The sequence below is a fragment of the Erinaceus europaeus genome, chromosome 13 (genome assembly GCF_950295315.1).
Source record: "Erinaceus europaeus chromosome 13, mEriEur2.1, whole genome shotgun sequence".
NCBI lineage: Eukaryota > Metazoa > Chordata > Mammalia > Eulipotyphla > Erinaceidae > Erinaceus > Erinaceus europaeus.
Genome location: NC_080174.1, coordinates 99,537,760 through 99,557,312, shown reverse-complemented (window position 1 = coordinate 99,557,312; position 19,553 = coordinate 99,537,760). Strand labels below are relative to the sequence as shown.

The 19,553-nt window shown below is 49.4% G+C and overlaps 1 protein-coding gene across 2 annotated transcripts in view; it reads left to right on the top strand.

Moving 5' to 3' along the window:
- Positions 1 to 19,352, top strand: part of NMNAT1 (nicotinamide nucleotide adenylyltransferase 1) — a 28,369-nt gene extending 9,017 nt beyond the window's left edge. Inside the window, exons 2-5 of one of the 2 annotated variants that reach the window (XM_007535712.3) lie at positions 11,466 to 11,636; positions 13,155 to 13,338; positions 16,184 to 16,326; positions 18,798 to 19,352. In XM_007535712.3, the coding sequence (XP_007535774.2) occupies positions 11,466 to 11,636; positions 13,155 to 13,338; positions 16,184 to 16,326; positions 18,798 to 19,198 (899 nt within the window). In that variant the 3' untranslated portion in view covers positions 19,199 to 19,352. The remainder of the gene's footprint in view (positions 1 to 11,465; positions 11,637 to 13,154; positions 13,339 to 16,183; positions 16,327 to 18,797) is intronic. The other variant, XM_060170929.1, reaches the window with a different exon arrangement.
- Positions 19,353 to 19,553: the final 201 nt, after the last annotated feature.

Below are 19,553 nucleotides of genomic sequence, written 5' to 3'. Positions count from 1 at the left end.
TCTGTATCTGATTTTCCCCATATTAAAATATCATCTGTATAATGAAAAATATTAAGGCCCTTATGAATATATGGGACAAGGGCAGATTTAACAGCCTCCTGACAAATTGTAGGACTATTGGCCATACCCTGGGGCAGCACCACCCATTCAAATCTATCAGCAGGGCTGGCATTATTAATAGACGGAACAGAGAAGGCAAAACGTTTACAATCTCGCGGATGCAAGGGGATAGAGAAAAAACAATCTTGTATATCAATAGCTATGATTGGAATTCCCGTGGGAATTGCAGAAGCAAGAGGCAAACCCCTTTGGGGGGAGCCCCAGACCTGCATGGTTTTATTTACTGCACGGAGATCTTGAAGGAGGCGCCATTTTCCTGAGTGCTTTTTAATCACAAAGACAGGAGTATTCCATGGGCTTCGAGAATGACGAATATGTCCCAAGGACAACTGCTCTCGGACGAGCTCTTTTAAAATTTTTAGCTTATCCCTAGGTAAAGGCCACTGTTCCACCCAGACAGGCTCATTAGAAAGCCAGCTTAAGCGGGGTGTTTGGCTACAAACAGTGGCATTTAGTATTGGGGGTGCTGAATAGACCTGGTATCGCGGGAATGAGTTTTACGCTCTGCAGAGGCGTCTGTGGATATCCTAACATTAAGACATTCCAGAAGATCCCTGCCCAGTGAGTTGGTGCTAATATTAGCTACCAAAGGGCGGAAGTGTCCGGTAGAACCTTCTGGGTCTTCCCACATAAGCGAGTCTCGTGTGCAAAATGCTCTCGTCATCCCTCCTATTCCATGTAAACTGGGTCCAGGGATGAGTTCCCAATCTTGGGGAACCTCTTCTTGCCTTAAAATCGTCTTTGCTGCCCCTGTGTCAATCAAAAATTTAAAAGGAATATTGCCAATCTTTACTGTCATAGAAGGGTGACCTTGTTCTAAAACAGGAGTGGTCCACAAAATCTCAGGCCCCGAATGTGTACCATTCAGGGGCGAACCATCTTTATGAAATCGGGACCAACAATCTCTCTTCCAATGAAACCCCTTACGACATTTTGGACAAACAGTACGTGGTCTCTGGCTCCCTGACTGAAAGCGGGGTTGCTCTGGCTGGAGGCGTGGTTTCCCTGACTGGAGGCGTGGTCGCAACTTATCAGGACATTGGTTACGCCAATGTCCTTGGTGATCGCACTGAAAGCAGGCCCCATTTTGTTTACGTGGGGCAACTGCATAGACCTGCATCGTAGCGGGTGCCCCATAATTGCCTGATGTAAGTTCCTGTGTCGCTAGAATCCAATTATCTGGGTGTAGGTGTTTAAGATTAAGGCATACCTGACGGAATTGTGGTGTCATGCCTTCCCAGACAATAGAGTGCAGGAGTAGTTTGCAGACGTCAGGATTATAAACCTTTCTCTCTAAGCTTCTCTTCATCCTTGAGATGAAGCTCGCCAATGACTCATCAGAGCCTTGGTGAAAAGAGTTAATGGGAGCTGATGGATCTACATCAGGTGTGGTCACCCTTTCCCATGTTTGTGTTGCACAGATGCGTACCTGTCCAAAATAACTGGTTGGAAACCTGGCTTCTGCCTGCTGAGCTCCAGATTCATAAGCTCCTGCTCCAAACAAAGCATCAGAATTCCATTCTACCTGTTTGTTACTATTTTCCTGCGATTGCCTAGAGCACTCATCGTGGAAACATGCCTGCCACTGAAGATAGAGTGGGTCTGGGAGTGCAGCACGAGCCAGATCTTTCTAGTCTTGTGGTGTATTTAAATGCTGGTAAAAGCTTCTCAAGATGGACTTGGTCCATGGAGAATGCATTCTGTCCTCCCTGACTGCTTGTCTGAGTGTTCCAATTTTTAGAGGAATATGGCTGCCACGGCTGAGGGTTTTATTTAGAAGGGGCCAAGTTTACCGGGAATGTGTGGATTTGGTCCAATGGCGCGGGAGAGGGAGCTACAGAAGTGGAAAGTTCAGTAGAAACTGCTGTAGTGGCTGCAGGGGAGACTAAACGCATATCTACGGGGACGGAGCTCCCGGAGTGGACAGCATATGGTTTAAAATCCTTAAATGCTGAAAAAATATCCTTTAGCTCTCGTATCTCAGCCACTAGGTCCCTTAATGGTGACGTATCAGCAGGGGGCGGGGTCAGGGACGAGGAAGCCTCAGGCGGAGCTGAAACCGAGGCAGCAGGGGCCGGGGGTGGGGTCAGGAAAACGGAAGCTGCAGGCGGAGCTGAAACCGCAGCGGCAGGGGCGGCAGGGGCAGGGGCGGGGTTCAGAAACATAGAAGCTGCAGGCGGAGCTGAAACCACAGCGGCAGGGGCGGGGTTCAGGAACGCAGAAGCTGCAGGCGGAGCTGAAACCAGGATGGCAGGGGCGGGGTTCAGGAACGCAGAAGCCTCAGGTAGAGCTGAAACGGGGTGGAAGGGGGCGGGGTCAGAGGAGGAGCGTCCGAACACGTGTGCGTGTCTGTGGGAACGGAATTCTTGGGTTTAGCCGCTGATCGCTTAGGATGTCTAAGTCTTAAGCACATGTGATTTCACTCTCGTACCTCAGCCTCAAGGTCACTTATCCTTATGGCATACCACGTTTTACATATCTTGAAAGTGGCGACCACAGTTAAAAAAATCCAAGGGGTAGCGAAAATTAAACCTTTTATGACAGCGGGAATCTGTCCCAGGTCAAGAGATAATGACTGGGACACCTCCTCATAAAACGAGAAATTTCCCATGGTGGAGGGAAACGCGGGGCCACAGAAGTGGGCGGATGCCACTTACCTGTGTCTGGGCGGTTTCGGAGACCTCAGGCCGGGCGTGGTGTGGGTACGGAACACGATGGGCGCCAGATGTTGTTGCGGCGGTCTGGTGTCGGGCTGCACCGTGGAGAAGAGAGCGGATGTCCAGAGCAAAGGGGTACACAAATCTTTATTATAGGATGGGGGGGGAGGTTTGGTTCAGACCACGTGGAGCCAGCCGGCAATGGCCGACCATGGGGGGAGAGCAGGGAGCGAGACCTCAGAGAGGGAGAGCCGAGAGCCCAGAGAGAGAGAGGGGAGGGGTGAGGGGGCTTTTTATTGGGCGACAACCAGGGGTGACGTGTAGGGCCAGGATTGGTTGAAAGGGGGCACTCTAGGATTTAGCGGGGCATAGAAAAACCTGGGGGCAGAGACTGCATCAGAATAACTCCTCAGCAACAGTGGCTGCAGTAGTGAGAGGAGCTGGGTCTGAAGCCAGCACAGTGGCCATCTGTGCGTCACTACGCGTGGAGGAGAGCTGCGTTATAAACACAACAGTGGCTGCAGTAGTGAGAGGAGCTGGGTCTGAAGCCAGCACAGTGGTCATGTGCGCGTCACTACGTGTGGAGGAGAGCTGTGTTATAGACACTAGAGTGGCTGCAGTAGTGAGAGGAGCTGGGTCTGAAGCGCAGCACAGTGGCCATGTGCGCGTCACTACACGTGGAGGAGAGCTGCGTTATAGACACAAGAGTGGCTGCAGTAGTGAGAGGAGCTGGGTCTGAAGCACAGCACAGTGGCCATGTGCGCGTCACTACGCGTGGAGGAGAGCTGCGTTATAAACACAAGGCCAGGCCACCAGCGCTAACTCTTGAATTCTAACCACAACTGTAGCGCTAGGTTCATTCGGCTATCAGAAACTCATCTTTAGAGTCTTGGTGTTTCTCCTATAAGTACATGTCAATGCTGTACACTAGCCCACAGATCACATGACAGTTACTGAATCTTGTGATTGGCGGACAAACAGTGATTACCATTTATCTACCTAATGTTAGTTTCACATTTTGCTGGGAAGTATTTTATGGCGACCAGGAGATAACTTACCTGGCAGAAGCTCCACATCTGACACCCTCTACCACTACCACATGGGGGCAGCACACATGGCACCATGGGCAGCCCATGAAGGATGGACCTGTGTTATTGTCTCTCTTTTTCTCTCACTATCTCTTTCTGAAGCTAGAAGCAGAAGGAAACAGTCCCTCCAGGAAAGACGGAATCATGAACCGTGTTATTGTCTCTCTTTCTCTCTCACTATCTCTATCTGAAGCTAGAAGCAGAAGGAAAGAGTTCCTCCAGGAAAGACGGAATCATGAACCGTGTTATTGTCTCTCTTTCTCTCTCACTATCTCCATCTGAAGCTAGAAGCAGAAGGAAAGAGTCCCTCCAGGAAAGACGGAGTCATGAACCATGTTATTGTCTCTCTTTCTCTCTCACTATCTCTATCTGAAGCTAGAAGCAGAAGGAAAGAGTCCCTCCAGGAAAGACGGAGTCATGAACCGTGTTATTGTCTCTCTTTCTCTCTCACTATCTCTATCTGAAGCTAGAAGCAGAAGGAAAGAGTCCCTCCAGGAAAGACGGAGTCATGCAGACAGACACTAAGGAGAATTCTGGAAGTTTTCATTTGTGGAGTAGGGACATAGGTCCTGCTCCCCACATGTGTCCTATGGTAGAAGCCGGCAGTTTAAACTGGGCTGATGACAGTGAGTAATGGCAGTGAGTACTCACCTAAGTGGAGCTCAGTCTTCAGATATTTGTTGTTTTCGTGTTAGAATTTCCACATTTTTAGAACTGCAATCTATGATGACTATAACATTGCGTCTGCCCAGTGTACCAGTCCCCAACATAGAATCTGAAATAATGTATGTCGTAGTCTGATTGCGTGTGCCTGTTATTGTCCTCAACTCTGCAGACTTCAGCTAATGTGAGCTTGTGGGAACTGCTCTCTAGAGAACCCACTAATTGAAACATTGGTGTTTTCCTCGTCTCTTATTTGATGTGTTCTTATGCTAGAAGTACAGTGTCGATCAAATAGAATCTACCCAAACCCCGTTCTCACTGCGTTGAGATTTTTTTACTTTTCCAAAAGACGAAGCAGTTACTTGAGCGTAGAGACAAGCAATGGGGCAGGCTGCAGTGAAATGTGTAACAGGAATGGCAGAGAGCACGGAGCCCGTCTCCACAGGTGAGGCGTGAGCACACTGAGCTGCCTTTGTGTCTCCACAGGTAAAGGGAAGGCCTGATGAGCACAGCCAGGAGGCTGCCTGGTGAAAGAACTTACCTCAGCAGCACGTAGAGCACGTAGAAGCCCAGGAGGGTGATCCCGAACAAGAATATTGTCACTTGGCTGTGCGTGCGGGATACAGAGTTACATTGTAAAGATGATTCGTTCATTGATGAGAGACCTGGGGCACTGCTCTGGCAGGTGCAATGCTGGGGCTCACTGGGGGGCTTCGTGCCTGGGAGTCTGATGCCTATTCTCAGCACCACCTCCTGAGCCATGAGTTACTTTCTGTAGTGATAGATAGTGAAAGAGACCAGTGTTGACGTTTCCTTCATTGTGATGGGGGCTGGGCTAGAACGTGCATCATACACATTCTGATTGACTTGTTATTGCCCTTGCAACAGCTTCACCACGCCCGGGCCAATTTTTTTTTTTCCAGATAGGAAGAGAGACAGAAAGATTGAGACAGTATAGTAGAAGATACAGTGCCAGAGCTCCTCCAGTGCATCTGGCTCCTCCAGGTCATGGCTGCAAGGAAGGCGGTTCAGCAGCTTCCCAAGCAGCTGCAGACTTCAGATGACTCTGTCCGCAGAAGGCTCAGCGTGACCCTTGCTGACAGGAGTGTCTGCAAGTTCAAATCCCTTCCGACATCAGAAAATCTGCTCCTTTTTGTAGTAAAACACATCTTTGGAAGGTTTTCTGATCTGCTTTTCATGACCCAGTCAATATTCAAACAGGAGCTAAATTTGAAGCATCTGTGGCTTACCCCTGTAACACGTGCCATACTTCGCAAACTTTGTCAGTTCTTTTATTATTATTATTTTTATATTTATTTCCTTTTTGTTGCCCTTGTTTTATTGTTGTATTAATGTTGTTGTTGTTGGATAGGACAGAGAGAAATGGAGAGAGGAGGGGAAGATAGAGAGGGGGAGAGAAAGACAGACACCTGCAGACCTACTTCACCGCCTGTGAAGAGACTCCCCTGCAGGTGGGGAGCCGGGGTTCCAACCGGGATCCTTATGCCGGTCCTTGTGCTTTGCGCCACCTGCGCTTAGCCCGCTGCACTACAGCCGAACTCCCTCTCCTATCTCATTAATAAATAAAAATCTTTATAAAAACACACAGTCCAAGAATCTTTGAGGCAATAGTACATTATTTTTTACAATTTTATTTATTTATTTACTTATTTATTATTGGATAGAGACAGAGAGGAATTGAGAAGGGAGGGGAGGCAGAGAGGGAGAGAGACAGAGACACCCCTGCAGCCCTGCTTCACCACTCGGGAAGTTTTCCCCCTGCAGGTGGGGACCAGGGGCTTGAACCTAGGTCCTTGAGCACTATAATGTGTGCTCTTAACCAGGTGCGCCACCACCTAGTCCCGCAATAGTACATTAAGATCTAGAAGATAGATGCCTAAAGTCACTATTTTGAAAGGTATGACGTTCTTTTAGACGTGTAAATTCTGAGCACTTGTTATGTCAGTGACATCATTTCACAGCTGGAGAACTGCTGGATTCTGTTACCCAACACCGCACATTCTGAAACGTGACAAGAAAAGCCAAATAATTATCTCTATTTTTTAAAAGTTAACATTTAAAAAAAAACTGACTTATTTTTTACAAAAGACTTCTATTGTTAAAATTCGGAGGCTCCAGCTGGCCGGGCTAGCTTCACAGGCGGGTAACAGAGACAACCAGAGACATACGGCTGGGCAGGGAAGCTGTATTTCTGTATTCAGGAACAACGATTCATAAACTAAACCAAACTAATCACCAAACAGAACTCTGCTGCCTATTTCCCGCGGCGGCGCCAGGAACTCTCTAACTCTGCAACTCTCCAACTCTCGAACTCTGGAACTCTGGCTCTTCTCTCAGGGTTCCTAGGGGTGGGGCCAAGCGGGCCCGCGAAACTAACTGGACTGATCCAATTTTCTTGGCGGGGGAGAACTAGAACAACCCAATGTAAAGCATACAACAATTCTCCCTTTTCTTTTTAACTAAATGACTACAGTATCAAGGGTGTGGGGTGAACAGAAACCTATATCGTACACGCATTTTTATAAAAAGAAACTGGCACAAACATGGAGAAACATGCAAGCAAGTAACAAGAACCAGTGTGCTGCTAAGGGAAGGCCTGAGGGGGCCATATATATATATTTTTGCCTCCGTGGGCAAAACTTTATCAGCTTAAAAAAAAAACATTTCTTGCCTCTGGGGGGCTACTTGCCTCGACGGGCATTTGCATGGGGGTGGGGAACGGCCTAGAGTCCCAAAGGCAGCTGGCTGCAATTTACTTACTATGAAACAAAACTTGTTATTAGCATATTCCTAATAGAGAAGGAATTTGAGACTTTTACATATCAACAATGTCTTTTTAACCTTTTGTTACACCCATTCAAGATGGAGTCAGGAAAGGAAACCTCAGGCATGAGAATAATTAGCATAGCCATTGTGCGATCTACCATTTCTAATAGAGAAGGTAATGGAGAGTTTTACACATCAATAAGTCTATTTAACCTTTTGTTATACCCATTCAAGATGGAGGCACACCCTAGGTGTGCGCAGGTCTTTAGACCAACTTAGTTAAAATATATTGTTAACTAATATTTACCTCAGACTTTAAATGTAAGTTAATTTTATCTTTATGAGAATTACGTTGAAAACCTTTTTCATTTAACTTTGACTAGTAAGAATTTAGCCTTAAAGTTACTGTTTACCAAACTTTAAACATACACATAAACATGGTCATTAATACACAAGGAGAGAAACCTTTGTTACGAAGACATGTCATTTTAAACACGAATTTAAATCTGTACTGTCTTAGTTGTTGGGGGGGTGCGTTGTCCAGTGGTGGTCTCTTGGGCAGCTTCACTTCTAGGAATTGCAGGTTGCGATCTCTGCACAAATCTCTACGTACTCCAGCTTGTCTGTCTTCAGACCGGACCGGCAGCTGGAGATCTCGTGTGCCCAGTTTCGGCAGGGAGCCCAGGGGTCCGGGAGGTCCAGGATCGTTCCAGAATTTATAGCCTGAGGGCAGGCGGGCCAGCCTTGTAGAAGGCGCGGTCCTAGGTGCCCAGGGGTGGCGGCCATGATAGGCCACCGTGACCCTGCCCCATGGCCCTGCCATGTCTGCTGCCCTGTTCGCAGTGGCTGAGCAGCGTGGAGAGATCCCACATCCAGTGCCCTGCGCCACGCGGTGGAGAGCCGGCTCCTGTGGGCTGGCCTGCGTGCTGGCATTGGGCTCCTGTGTGGTGGCATCGGGCTCCAGCGTGTTGGCATCGGGCTCCTGCGTGTTGGCGTTGGGCTCCTGCGGGCTGCGGGGCTGTGGGCGCGGTGCGCGGGGTTGTCTGGGCGCAGCCGGCTGGCTGACTGTTTAACCAGGTGGAAACAGCAGCTCCGCGCCTCACCTCCCGCCCACTAGCTATTCCCGCTGGCTGTTCTGAGTTCGCCCGAGCGAGTGGAAACCACAGAGAGATCCAGAGATAAATGTTCCAGAAACAGCAAAACAGTCTCGTGAAGAAAGAGCAGAGGCCTTTGGAGATCTCTTCACAAGCAGAAGAGAAGGCCATAGTGCATAGGTAGCCAAATTGTCTTTATTTATCTGAGAGATGCGCAGGTCAGGCCCACGTTGGGCGCCATTTGTTGTTAAAATTCGGAGGCTCCAGCTGGCCGGGCTAGATTCACGGGCGGGTAACAGAGACGACCAGAGACATACAGCTGGGCAGGGAAGCTGTATTTCTTTATTCAGGAACAACAATTCATAAACTAAACCAAACTAATCACCAAACAGAACTCTGCTGCCTCTTTCCCACGGCGGTGCCAGGAACTCTCTAACTCTGCAACTCTCCAACTCTCGAACTCTGGAACTCTGGCACTTCTCTCAGGGTTCCTAGGGGTGGGGCCAAGCGGGCCCGTGAAACTAACTGGACTGATCCAATTTTCTTGGCGGGGGAGAACTAGAACAACCCAATGTAAAGCATACAACAGACTTCACAGGTTAAAAACACTAGTGTTTTAAATTGAAAGTATGTTTTAGTTAAGCTTCAAAAGCTAGGGGCGAATGAGCATCAGAGAAATACTCACAGCCTGAGCTGATGGGAGCTTGGCAGCCGGCAGTGCAGGTGGTGGGCCGAGTGGGCCACACAGAAGTGCATCATGCCGATGCGGGTCCTGGAGTGCCCAGAGTGCTTCAGAGCTTCAGAGTGCTTCTGCAGAATGTGCCCCCTTTCTTAGCCAGCTGTCTGCTGCGGGATCCTTCAGAGCTTCAGAGTGCTTCTACAGAGTGCCCCCTTTCCTAGCCAGCTGTCTGCTGCGGCATCTTTCAGAGCTTCAGAGTGCTTCTGCAGAGTGCCCCCTTTCCTAGCCAGCTGTCTGCTGCAGGATCCTTCAGAGCTTCAGAGTGCTTCTGCAGAGTGCCCCCTTTCCTAGCCAGCTGTCTGCTGCGGGAGCTTCAGAGCTTCAGAGTGCTTCTGCAGAGCATGCCCCCTTTCCTAGCCAGCTGTCTGCTGCGGGATCCTTCAGAGCTTCAGAGTGCTTCTGCAGAGTGCCCCCTTTCCTAGCCAGCTGTCTGCTGCAGCATTTTTCAGAGCTTCAGAGTGCTTCTGCAGAGCATGCCCCCTTTCCTAGCCAGCTGTCTGCTGCGGGATCCTTCAGAGCTTCAGAGTGCTTCTGCAGAGTGCCCCCTTTCCTAGCCAGCTGTCTGCTGCGGCATTTTTCAGAGCTTCAGAGTGCTTCTGCAGAGCGTGCCCCCTTTCCTAGCCAGCTGTCTGCTGCGGCATCTTTCAGAGCTTCAGAGTGCTTCTGCAGAGTGCCCCCTTTCCTAGCCAGCTGTCTGCTGCGGGATCCTTCAGAGCTTCAGAGTGCTTCTGCAGAGTGCCCCCTTTCCTAGCCAGCTGTCTGCTGCGACATTTTTCAGAGCTTCAGAGTGCTTCTGCAGAGCATGCCCCCTTTCCTAGCCAGCTGTCTGCTGCAGCATCTTTCAGAGCTTCAGAGTGCTTCTGCAGAGTGCCCCCTTTCCTAGCCAGCTGTCTGCTGCGGCATCTTTCAGAGCTTCAGAGTGCTTCTGCAGAGTGCCCCCTTTCCTAGCCAGCTGTCTGCTGCGGCATCTTTCAGAGCTTCAGAGTGCTTCTGCAGAGCATGCCCCCTTTCCTAGCCAGCTGTCTGCTGCGGCATCTTTCAGAGCTTCAGAGTGCTTCTGCAGAATGTGCCCCCTTTCCTAGCCAGCTGTCTGCTGCGGCATCTTTGCTCTTTCCAGACCACCTGGCTTAAAGGACAGGCTCAGGGTCATGGAGGCTTCTGTGGCCTTGAGCACCTAGAGTCTCGTCTGTGTTCACGCTGATGCATTCATTCACAGTGAAATAGTACAGCAGAGATGGATATTTGAGACTCATCACTGATGTAACAAGGGAGGAAAGAGGCTTCCTTGAAACTGAGCCTCCCCCACTCTCCCCTGGGAAGGACCTAGAGAGAAGCTCGTCTCCCAGGCAGAGAGGGCCCCGAGCTCTAGGTTCCATGTTTCCCTGGACTCTGAACAGCAAGTTCCCTGGGCCTGGACCCCTCCTCTCACATTCCCTGTGGAGAACGACCTCTGAAAGCTGAGACAGGCAGCTAGGACCAACACTGGACTCCAGGTGAGCCCAGCCTCAACACAGGTGTTAAGGATAGCCTGTCAGCTGTCAGGGCACTCCACTTCTCCCTGTGGGCCCACAGTGCTGGGTGGGGGCACACCTAGTTAAGTGCCTGTATTACCATGCACCAGGACCCAGGTTCAAGCCCCGGGTCCACACCTGTAGGGGAGACGCTTCACAAATGGTGAAGCAGGACTGAAGGTGTCTGTCGCTCCCTCTCTGTTTCCCCCTCCCCTCTCAATTTCTGCTGTATCAAATAAAATTAAAAGGGGGGTGGCTGGGCAGTAGTGCAGTGGGTTAAGCGCAGGTGATGCAAAGTGGAAGGACCGGCATAAGGATCCCGGTTCAAGCCCCCGGCTCCCCAACTGCAGGGTGTCACTTCACAAGCGGTGAAGCAGGTCTGCAGGTATCTGTCTTTCTCTCCCCCTCTGCCTTCCCCTCCTTTCTCCATTTCTCTCTGTCCTATCCAACAACAATGACATCAATAACAACAACAATAATAACTACTACAATGATGAAACAACAAAGGCAACAAAAGGGAAAAAAAACAGCCTCCAGGAGCAGTGGATTCGAGATGTAGGCACGTAGCCCCAGCAATAACCCTGGAGGCAAAAAAAAAACAAAACTATAATTGTGTGGTCCAGGTGGGGGTGCTGTGGATAAAACATTGAACTCTGAGGCATGAGGTCTTGAATTCAATCCCCGGCAGCACATGTACCAGAGAGATGTGTCTGGTTCTTTCTCTCTTTCCTCCTACCTTTCTCATTAATAAATAGATAAAATCTTTTTAACAATATCTATAATTAAATTTACTTTCTTTATTATAGACAACAAGGAAGGTGTTGGAACTTCCTGTTTGAATCAACAACTTCGAATTCTTAGCATGGAAAATTCAGAGAAGACAGAATTGGTTCTCCTTGCTTGTGGTTCCTTTAACCCTATCACCAACATGCACCTCAGGCTGTTTGAGCTGGCCAAGGACTACATGAATGGAACAGGTGGGAGGCTGTTTTTACGGGCACGTTATCCCAGTTGGGGAAGATCCTTGTTCTAGGGATGGGTGGTGGTGACGGTTGCCTAAGTATGAGAGGTACTCAGTTATGGCCACAGAACTGTCTACTTAAAATGGGTGAAATGGTGGTGTTTCTATGCATTTTCCACAACTAGAAGTCCATGGGCAGATCTGAATTTCTGTTTAAAAGATAAGGATTTCAAATTCAAAAACCAAATATATCCACCTGGGAGATGGTCAATGGCTAAGGCAGTGGACTTCGAAGCCTGAGATTCCGAACTGGGTCCCGAGCAGCACGTGTGATTCTCTTTCCCACTCTCTCCTAGATCTCTCATTAACAAATGAAGGCTCGGGCCGGGGAGATAGCAGAATGGTTCTGCACACAGACTCTCATGCCTGAGGCTCTGAAGGCCCAGATTCAATCTCCCGCACCACCATAAAACAGAATTGAGCAGACCTCTGGTAAAAATAAATAAATAGGGGGCCAGGCAGTGGCGCACCTGCTTAAGTGCACACATTACAGGGCACAAAGACATGGGTTCCAGCCCCTGGTCCCCACCTGCAGGGAGAAAGCTTCACGAGTGGTGGAGCAGGGCTGCAGGTGTCTCTCTGTCTCCCCCTCCCTCTCAGTTTCTCTCTGTCTCTATCCAATAATAATAAGTAAAAATATTAAATAATAATAATAAAGAAAGAAGTCTGGTAGTCCGGGAGGTGGCGCACTGGTAAAGCTTTGGACTCTCAAGCATGAGGTCGTGAGTTCAATCCCCGGCAGCACATGTGCCAGAGTGATGTCTGGTTCTTTCTCTCTCCTCCTATCTTTCTCATAAATAAATAAAGTCTTTAAAATAATAATAATAATAAATAAGTCTTTGTAAAAATATATTTACTGGATATGGCTAAATAGCATAATGGTTCTGCAAAAAGACTCTCACTCCTGAGGCTCTCAGATCCCAGCCAGGTTTAATCCCCTGCACCACCATAAACCAGAGTTGAGCAGTTAAAAAATAAATAATAATACTAATAATACTACTACTAATAATAAATAAAAACATATTTACTGGGGGTCGGGTGGTAGCACAGTGGGTTAAGCGCATGTGGCGCAAAGCGCAAGGACTGGCATAAGTATCCTGGTTCGAACCCCCAGCTCCCTACCTGCAGGGGAGTCCCTTCACAGGCAGTGAAGCAGGTCTGCAGGTGTCTGTCTTTCTCTCCCCCTCTCTGTCTTCCCCTCCTCTCTCCATTTCTCTCTTTCCTATCCAACAATGATGACATCAATAACAATAAGAACAATAATAACTACAATAGTAAAACAATAAGGACAACAAAAGGGAATAAATAAATATTTAAAAAATTAAAATAACTACAACAAAAAACAACAAGGGCAACAAAAGGGACAATAAATAATATTTTTTAATGTAATAAAGAAAAAAACATATTTACTCATTCCTTCCTGTGCATAAGATCTCCTTTGTAATGTTGTCTGTCAAACCGTAACTGTGTGCAGGAAAATACAGGGTCATCAAAGGCATCATTTCTCCGGTGAATGACGCCTACAGGAAGAAAGGGCTCATCTCTGCCCATCACCGAGTCATCATGGCAGAACTGGCCACCAAGAATTCACAGTGGCTAGAAGTCGACACATGGGAGAGTCTTCAGAAGGAGTGGACAGAGACTGCTACGGTGCTGAGGTACTGACAGATCTAGGGAAGGGGCTCGGAGGTCCCTGCTGTGTCTCAGTGCTCCCTGTGTCTGCCGACACACAGGCTTGCAGACTGTCAGTCGGGCTGGAAGTGCCGAGGCTGCGCCATGCCTGTGTAAGGACGTGGCGTGGTGGTGGTGCACACAGCACGACACGGGTGAAGAGCAAACCAAGCCAAAGTAACAGAAAATAAGTGAAAACCGAAACGGGGCCTGGGCGTCCCTTAGTCTTCACAGTCACTGTATTCTGAGATGTGCCCGCACATGGAGGACCCTGCTGCCCTCTGTCCTCCCGGTGAGCAAGACAGGATAGCAAGATGACAGATGACGCTGCGCTCCGTCTTCCTAGGTGTGAGACAGGCAGGCGGCGCGGGAAGGGGGCGGAAGGGGGCGGTGCTCGGCCGCTGACAGGCCCAGCCGCACATGCTGCTTCCAGGGCAGCGTAAGGGGGTCGTCACAGATCTTTGCTAGGACCTTGGAGACAGTTCCAGTTCAGGGTTGAAAAAGCAGAATCAGTGCTATCTGGGTTGAAAATGAAAAGGCTTTCTAAAACGCCTCTCCGTTTTAAAGTCTACTCTTGAAAGTTCTGAACCTTGGGTTCGAACTGTGTCAGTAACACTTCGGACAGAACATAGCTAGAAGCCACTCTGAATGCTCTAAGCAGAAAGGCTTTGGCACTTTGCAGAAGCGTTAAAGGACCAGAGGAACTGAAGTCCATGTTGTGTCCAAGCCATGCCCGCTTAGCTGCACGAGGGGTTCAGGAGACACCTCCTGCTTCTCCTACCACCACTGTGGCTGATAAAACGGCCCTGGTTCTTAAGCCTGGTGCCCAGATGACGAGATAGAGAATCTGGTCACCATACGCAGGGTAAGAGGTTACTGGAGGCCCGGGAAGCGGTGAGCTTACAGTCCTGAGCTGGCCCGCTAGCTTCACATGTTCTAAAGCAGTGCTTGGTTCATTCTTCCTCCCTTACTAACTAATAAGCAGTCTTTTTTTTTTAAGAATTTTTTAAATCTTTATTTGTTGGATAGAGACCATCAGAAATTGAGAGGGAAGGGGGCGAGAGACAGAGACACACCTGAAGCCCTGCTTCACTCGCCAAGCTTGCCCCATGCACGTGGGGAGCGGGTGCTCAAACCCCGGTCCTTGTGCACTGCAATATGTGCGCTCAACCAGGTGCACCCCCACCCAGCCCCCCAAATAAACATTCTTGATTAAGTTTATAGGAGAGACTTTGCTGGGCTCCGTGGCCATAAGAAGAGGGCCCCTGCCTCCTTTGGCCTCCCAGTCTCTCATGAGGGGGCCACGTGAGCAGAATGTGAGTCATCTCCAAAGCTGCTTCCCAGGGAAGTGTGTTCAGGGCATTAAATACTGAGCCAGCAGACAACAGCTAGCACAGTGCCTTCCTTCCACAATGACTGCCTTTTCTTCTAGGCAGGGACGGAAGAGTTCCCCCTGCGTGTTGGCAGAGATTCTCCCAGTTGGCACGGGCTCCCACAACCCCGCCCTCTTTTTTTTTTTTTTTTTTGCCCCCAGGGTTATTGCTGGGCTCGGTGCCTGCACCATGAATCCACTGCTCCTGGAGGCCACTTTTTCCCCCTTTTGTTGCCCTTGTTGTTGTAACCTCGCTGTGGTTATTATTATTGCCATTGTTGATGTTGTTCGTTGTTGGATAGGACAGAGAGAAATGGAGAGAGGAGGGGAAGACAGACACCTGCAGACCTGCTTCACCGCCTGTGAAGCGACTTCCCTGCAGGCGGGGAGCCGGGGGCTCGAACCGGGATCCTTACGCCGGTCCTTGAGCCTTGCGCCACCTGCGCTTAACCTGCTGCACTACAGCCCGACCCTCACAACCCCGCCTTCTACTCCCGCTCGCTCTCCTTCACTGTAACCTCACAGCCAATTACATATTCACCTCAGATACCCGAGGGCAGGGAGACGGGCCGGTGCTGGGGAGCCCAGGACCCACAGTTAGCTCCTACAGTCTCTGTTTCACGGAGTAACTTCGAAGAGTTTTGAAGCTTTGGGTATCTTGCTGCTGACCCAGAATAAAGCTTTATGAAGAGCCTGTCTATGGACCCTCCATTTTAGGCCCAGACTGGCCCCATAGCGGTTCTTGTCCTCGACACACTAGCTTAAACCATACCCTTCAGTGAACAAGAGCATAGACGTGCGCAGCCTGAGGTAGCACCAGAGGAGAGCTGTGAACTTCTAGGGTGAGGCGCTGGGTTTGAGGATAATCAGTGATTCTGATGTCACCATGGCGATGTTGTAACTTTACAGCAACAAAAACGTGCACTGAGTTGCTGTTCAGTGCTCCCTGTGTCGCAGAGACTGACGGGAACTGGAACTGAGCTCAGCTCACGGGGATGGGATGCTGAGCTGTTCTACTGCGGGTACAACGCAGGTCAGGTGCTGTCTCCAGTCACTGAGGGCAGCTTCGGTGCTGTGGTCTCTCTCTCCCTCTCGGCCTTCATCTGTCTCCATCAGAGCCAGTAGAAACAGAGTGTTGAGACTTCCTCCAGTAATCCAAAGGGTTTAGTGTCACGACTGGCAGTGTTGACTCTTCTTACTGTAGCACAGATAGTAAGGCTTAGATCGAGAGCCAGTATGCTCCTCAGGCCGCCTTATATCCCACCCCTGTGACCAGTGCCCAGCGCCACGTGTACCGACCAGCGTCCATTCTGCCTGACTGGCCATCCTGGTACTTGTGGGTGAACACTGTTACCATCACCTTGCCGGTGGGACTGGGTCTGCGGCTCCGAGACACTTCCGGATGGGTGATGCGGAAGTGCGCTGTGGGAGAGGGCTTTCACTGCCTTCTTGTTCTGTAGACACCATCAAGAGAAACTGGAGGCCGGTCGCCACGATGCCCCGCAGGACTCACCTGTGCTGGAAAGACCTGGACGGAAGAGGAAACGGGCTGAACAAAGACAAGACTTCAGTCAGAAGAAGTCTGTAGAGAAAAAAACAGCAGGTTTGAAGGCTTTATCAGTACTTTTTGGTAAAGCTAGAGTGGATAGAGCCGCTGAAGGTGACTGGACTCTAGAGCCCTGGAGAGCAGCTTTCCTTTGCGCTTACAGACAGGTGGGCCCCAGAAACTGCACCTTACTGCTTTTTAGGTAGGAGGCAGTCCCCCCTGAACTTACTTGCCCTGTAGTAGTCCTTAACGTCTGAGGTATCCTAGATCTGTTTCGGGGGTCAGAATCTGTTTAAAAACTTTGAATGTTATGGGCCAGGTGGTGGCGCACCTGCTTAAGCTCACACGTTACGGTGCTCAAGGATCCAGGTTCAAGCCCCTCATCCCCACCTGCAGGGGGAAAACTTCACGAGTGGTGAAGCAGGGCTGCAGATGTCTCTCTGTCTCCCTTCCTCTCTATCTCCCCCTTCCATCTTAATTTCTGGCTGTCTCTATCCAATACATAAATAAATAAAGATAATAAAGAAGTTTTAAAAAAACTTTGGGGGGGTCAGGCGATAGCACAGGGGGTTAAGTGCACATGGTACAAAGCACAGGACCTGCACAAGGATCCCGATTTGAGCCCCCGGCTCCCCACCTGCAAAGGGGTCGCTTCACAAGCCGTGAAGCAGGTCTGCAGGTGTCTGTCTTTCTCTCCCCCTCTTTTATTATTTTTTAAAAGACTTTATTCATTTATTAATGAGAAAGATAGAAGAGAGAAAGAACCAGACATCAGTGGTCCAGGAGGTGGTGCAGTGGATAAGGCTTTGGACTCTCAAGCATGAGGTCCCGAGTTCAATCCCTGGCAGCACATGTACCAGAGTGATATCTGGTTCTTTCTCCTATCATTTCTCATGAATCAATAAATAAAATCTCTAAAAAGAAAAGAACCAGACATCACTCTGGTACATGTGCTGCCGGGGATTCAACTCGGGACCTCAGGCTGGAGAGTCCTCTTTTTTAATTTTTTTTGTCTAGACTTTTTTTTTTATCTTTATTTAATAGAGACAGCTGGAAATTGAGAGGGATGTGGTGATAGGAAGGGAGAGAGACAGAGAGACACCTGCGGCACTGCTTCACCACTAACAAAGCTTTCCTCTTGCAGGCGGGTACCAGGGGCTCGAACCCCGGTCCTTGTGCACTGTATATGCGCTCAACCAGGTGCGCCACCACCTGACCCCGTGAGTGTCCTGTTTTTTATCCAGTGCACCGCCTCCCAGACCACTTTCTCTCCCCCTCTCTGTCTCCCCTATCTCTCTCAATTTCTTTCTGTCCTGTCAACAACAACAAGGGCAAAAAAATGGGGGAAATAGCCTCCAGGAGCAGTGGGTTTATAGTGCAGGCACCAAGCCCCAGCCATAACCCTGGAGGAAAAATAAATAAAAAGATTTTGGATGCTCTTTCAAGGGAATAAACAGACAAAAGCATTTGTTTTGAAGTTGGGAATATTTTCCACCGTCACACACACACACACCATCAGTGTGAGGTCCTGAGGGCTGGGAAAGCCTTAACCTTCTCTGTTCCAAATTTCCAATTCTGTTCTGATTCAAAGCTTGAACAGAAATAAGTCTGTAGACATTTCACCCTGGACCCACGTGCATGAGCACCGTGTGGCAGGGACGCCCATCCTGCACTGCTGACACAGTCCTGATTGCTGTGTCATGCTCTGTGCACCTGCTTGGGAGGGATAACAGGGTTATAATTGCCCCACCAGGGCTCTGTGTCCCACTCAGTCCATTGGAACTGCAGTGGTTCTCCCGAGATCACAGATACGGGCTGGCTGTTATTTCTGTAGCTACCTATATTTATAGACATTAGCCAGTTTTTTCCTGAAACTGTTTTCTTTCTTTCTTTTTTCTTTTTTTTTTTTTTGCCTCCAGGGTTATCTCTGGGGCTCAGTGCCTGCACCACAAATCCCCTGCTCCTGGAGACTTTTTTTTTTTTTTTTTTTTACCAGAGCACTGCTCAGCTCTGGCTTATGGCAGTGTGGGGGGATTGAACCTGGGACTTGAGAGCCTCACGCATGAAAGTCTGTTTGCATAACCATTATGCTATACCCCTACCCGAGACTTTTTTCCCCTCCTTTTTGTTGCCCTTGTTGTTTTATCATTGTTGTGATTATTGTTGTTGTTGTTGTTGTTGTTGTCGGATAGGACAGAGAGAAATGGAGAGAGGAGGGGAAGACAGGGGGAGAGAAAGAAAGACACCTGCAGACCTGCTTCACCGCCTGTGAAGCGACTCCCCTGCAGGTGGGGAGCCGGGGACTCGAACCAGGATCCTTAGGCCGGTCCTTGCACTTCGCGCCACATGCACTTAACCCGCTGTGCTATTGTCCGATCCACGTTTTCTTTTTTTAGCCAGAGCACTGCTCAGCTCTGGCTTACGGTGGTGTGGGGGATTGAACCTGGGACTTAAGAACCTCGGGCAAGGAAGTCTTTGCAGAACCGTGATGCTGTCTACCCCTCCCTGAACCTGTTTTCTTATCCCAGGTGTGCCAAAGGTGAAGCTGCTCTGCGGGGCAGACCTACTGGAGTCCTTCAGTGTCCCCAATCTGTGGAAGGGCGAGGATGTCGCCCAGATCCTGGGACACTATGGGCTTGTGTGCATCACTCGCACTGGGAATGACGCCCAGAAATTCATCTACGAGTCTGACCTGCTGTGGCAGCACCAGGACAACATCCACCTGGTGCACGAGTGGATCACCAACGACATCTCGTCCACGAAGATCAGGCAAGCTCTCCGACGGGGCCAGAGCATCCGCTACCTGGTGCCAGACCTGGTCCTGGAATACATCGAGAAGCACCAGCTGTACAGCTCCGAGAGTGAGGAGAGGAATGCCGGGGTCACACTGGCTCCGCTGCGGAAGAACACGGCACAGCTGAGCCTGTAAGGGACCAGGCTTCCTGGGCGTCCACACAGCTTGGGCACTGACAGCGGAGAAAGGCTCTGTGACTCTCCCAGAAATGAAGGCTTATAAGCTGGGGACAGTCAGCAGTAAATTAAAATCAGGGTCTGTTTTCTTTTCTTTTCTTTTTTTTTTTTTTTTTTTAATCAGAAGCCACTAAGATAACTGTTTTCAGTATGGTCCTCTCTTCTGGTAAGGATTGAGAAACCCTTTTCTCTTTGAAACAAGAGAATAGCAACACTAAAACTAGAAGACTATTCGATCAGATTAACTCCAGAGAAGCCAACAGGACATTTTAGGGACTGGAACAGTAACTCACCTGGGAGAATGCCTTCCTTGC